The sequence below is a fragment of the Sciurus vulgaris genome, assembly GCF_902686455.1.
Source record: "Sciurus vulgaris genome assembly, chromosome: 18".
Classification (NCBI taxonomy): domain Eukaryota; kingdom Metazoa; phylum Chordata; class Mammalia; order Rodentia; family Sciuridae; genus Sciurus; species Sciurus vulgaris.
The window spans coordinates 888,598-890,433 of record NC_136479.1 but is presented as its reverse complement, the minus strand read 5'-3'; the positions used below and the strand labels follow the sequence as shown (position 1 = coordinate 890,433).

The 1,836-nt window shown below is 65.5% G+C and overlaps 1 protein-coding gene across 1 annotated transcript; it reads left to right on the top strand.

Moving 5' to 3' along the window:
- Positions 1-283: 283 nt before the first annotated feature.
- On the top strand, positions 284-1,410 carry C1QTNF8 (C1q and TNF related 8; the record flags this gene model as incomplete). Its single annotated transcript, XM_079121839.1, has 2 exons — positions 284-491; positions 860-1,410. The coding sequence occupies 2 exons, from the start codon at positions 284-286 to the stop codon at positions 1,408-1,410; spliced, it is 759 nt and encodes a 252-aa protein (XP_078977965.1).
- Positions 1,411-1,836: the final 426 nt, after the last annotated feature.

Below are 1,836 nucleotides of genomic sequence, written 5' to 3'. Positions count from 1 at the left end.
GCTCACTGAGAGGTAGGTGGGCGGTGGGGCCGTGGCAGATGGGGGTCCTCAAGCCACCTGGGCAGCAGCCCCCATCCATCTGCCTGGACCCTGGGCAGTTAGGGTTGCATGGTGGGAGCTCTGGCGGGGAGGGCAGGGCACTTGGGTGCCGGGCAGAGTAGCCCCAGGCCTCGGATTTGGCATCCCCCTGCAGCCCTGAGGGCCCTGGCCTCCAGACACCCCTCCAGCTCCCGGGCTCTGTCGGCTCCTCCTCAGACCCCACCTTCCCCCAGGCCTGACCAGGATGGCAGCCCCCGGCCTCGTGGCGCTGGTGCTGGTGCTGCCTGCAGGGGCCTGGCCCAACCTGGGACCGCCCAGGAGGCCCTATGTGCACTGCTGCCGCCCACCATGGCCCCCTGCTGCCGCCCCCGCCCATACACCCACTGGAGTGACGGGCCCGTGGGTGGGACTGCCACTCGTTCGGCCCACCATCGACATCTCCATCCTCAAAGGTGAGTGTGCTTGGAGGTGCCACCTGCACCCAGCCCCTGCCCCACAAGCAGGAAGCAGGCTGCTGGTCTGGGGGACTGCATGGGTGCTTGACCCCCTGAGGCCGGATAGCAGGCTGTGCTTAGCTTAGACTTGGGCAGGGATTCCCCAGATCTCTCCTTCTGCAGAGCCCAGCTGCCTCGGCATGGCTGCACCTTTGACAGGTGGTTTCTCACTGCCTACGTGAGGGGCAGATTAAGGCCCGCTGTGCGGAGGGGGAAACTGAGGCTAGGGAGGCCTGGAGCCCAGGCCTGGACCTGGCAGGGTAGCGGGGCCTGGAGGTGAGGGGAGGTGGGACTACCCTGACCAAGGCTCCACTTGCTCCCTGCAGGAGAGAAGGGTGAGGCAGGGGCCAGAGGTCACGCAGGAAAGAGCGGGGAGGAGGGTCCCCAGGGCTCCCGCGGCCTGCAGGGCCACAAAGGCCAGAAGGGACAGATGGGGCCTCCAGGTGCCCCGTGCCAGCGTGCCCACGCTGCCTTCTCTGTGGGTCGGCGTGAGGGACTACACAGCACAGAGGACTTCCAGGCAGTGCCCTTCGACACAGAGCTCGTGAACTTGGATGGCGCCTTCGACCTGGCCACGGGACACTTCCACTGCAAGGTGCCGGGTATCTACTTCGTGAGCCTGCATGTGCACACCTGGACCTTCAAGGAGGCCTACCTGCACGTCATGCTGGACCAGCGGCCCATGGCCGTGCTGTACGCGCAACCCAGCGAGCGCAGCCTCATGCAGGCCCAGAGCCTGCTGCTGCCGCTGGCAGCCAGCAGCACCGTCTGGGTGCGCATGTTTCACCGTGACCAGGACAACGCCATCTATGGCGAGCCTGGGGACCTCTACATCACCTTCAGCGGCCACCTGGTCACGCCGGCCAGTGAGCTCTAGCCCACACCCACAGTCCTTACTCCCAGACCTTTGCCCAGTGCAGGGGCTGAGTGGCTGGGCATGGGAGAGTCGCTCAGCACCAGACTGTCCTCACACGGCCTGCCACAGATGGAGTGGCCACACCCAGCCACAGGGCAGAGGGATGTTGGGGGCCAGGTCCACCTTTGCGGCTGAGCATGACCTGGGACCTGTTCTAACTGCTCATAAAGGGTGTGCCAGGCCCATTGCCACACGGACGCTTGCTCCTTGTCTCGGGTTTAGAAATACCGATGGGGGCCAGGCTGGGCTGGGGGAGGTCAGGGGTCACAGGAGATTGCTGGTCTTTGAGGGACCAGATTCCAGCAGGAGAAAGACGGCAAACTCCCTGGTGGGGGTTGAGATAGCCCAAGAGGGAGGTGTGCTGGCCTGAGGGTGGAAGTCGCGCCC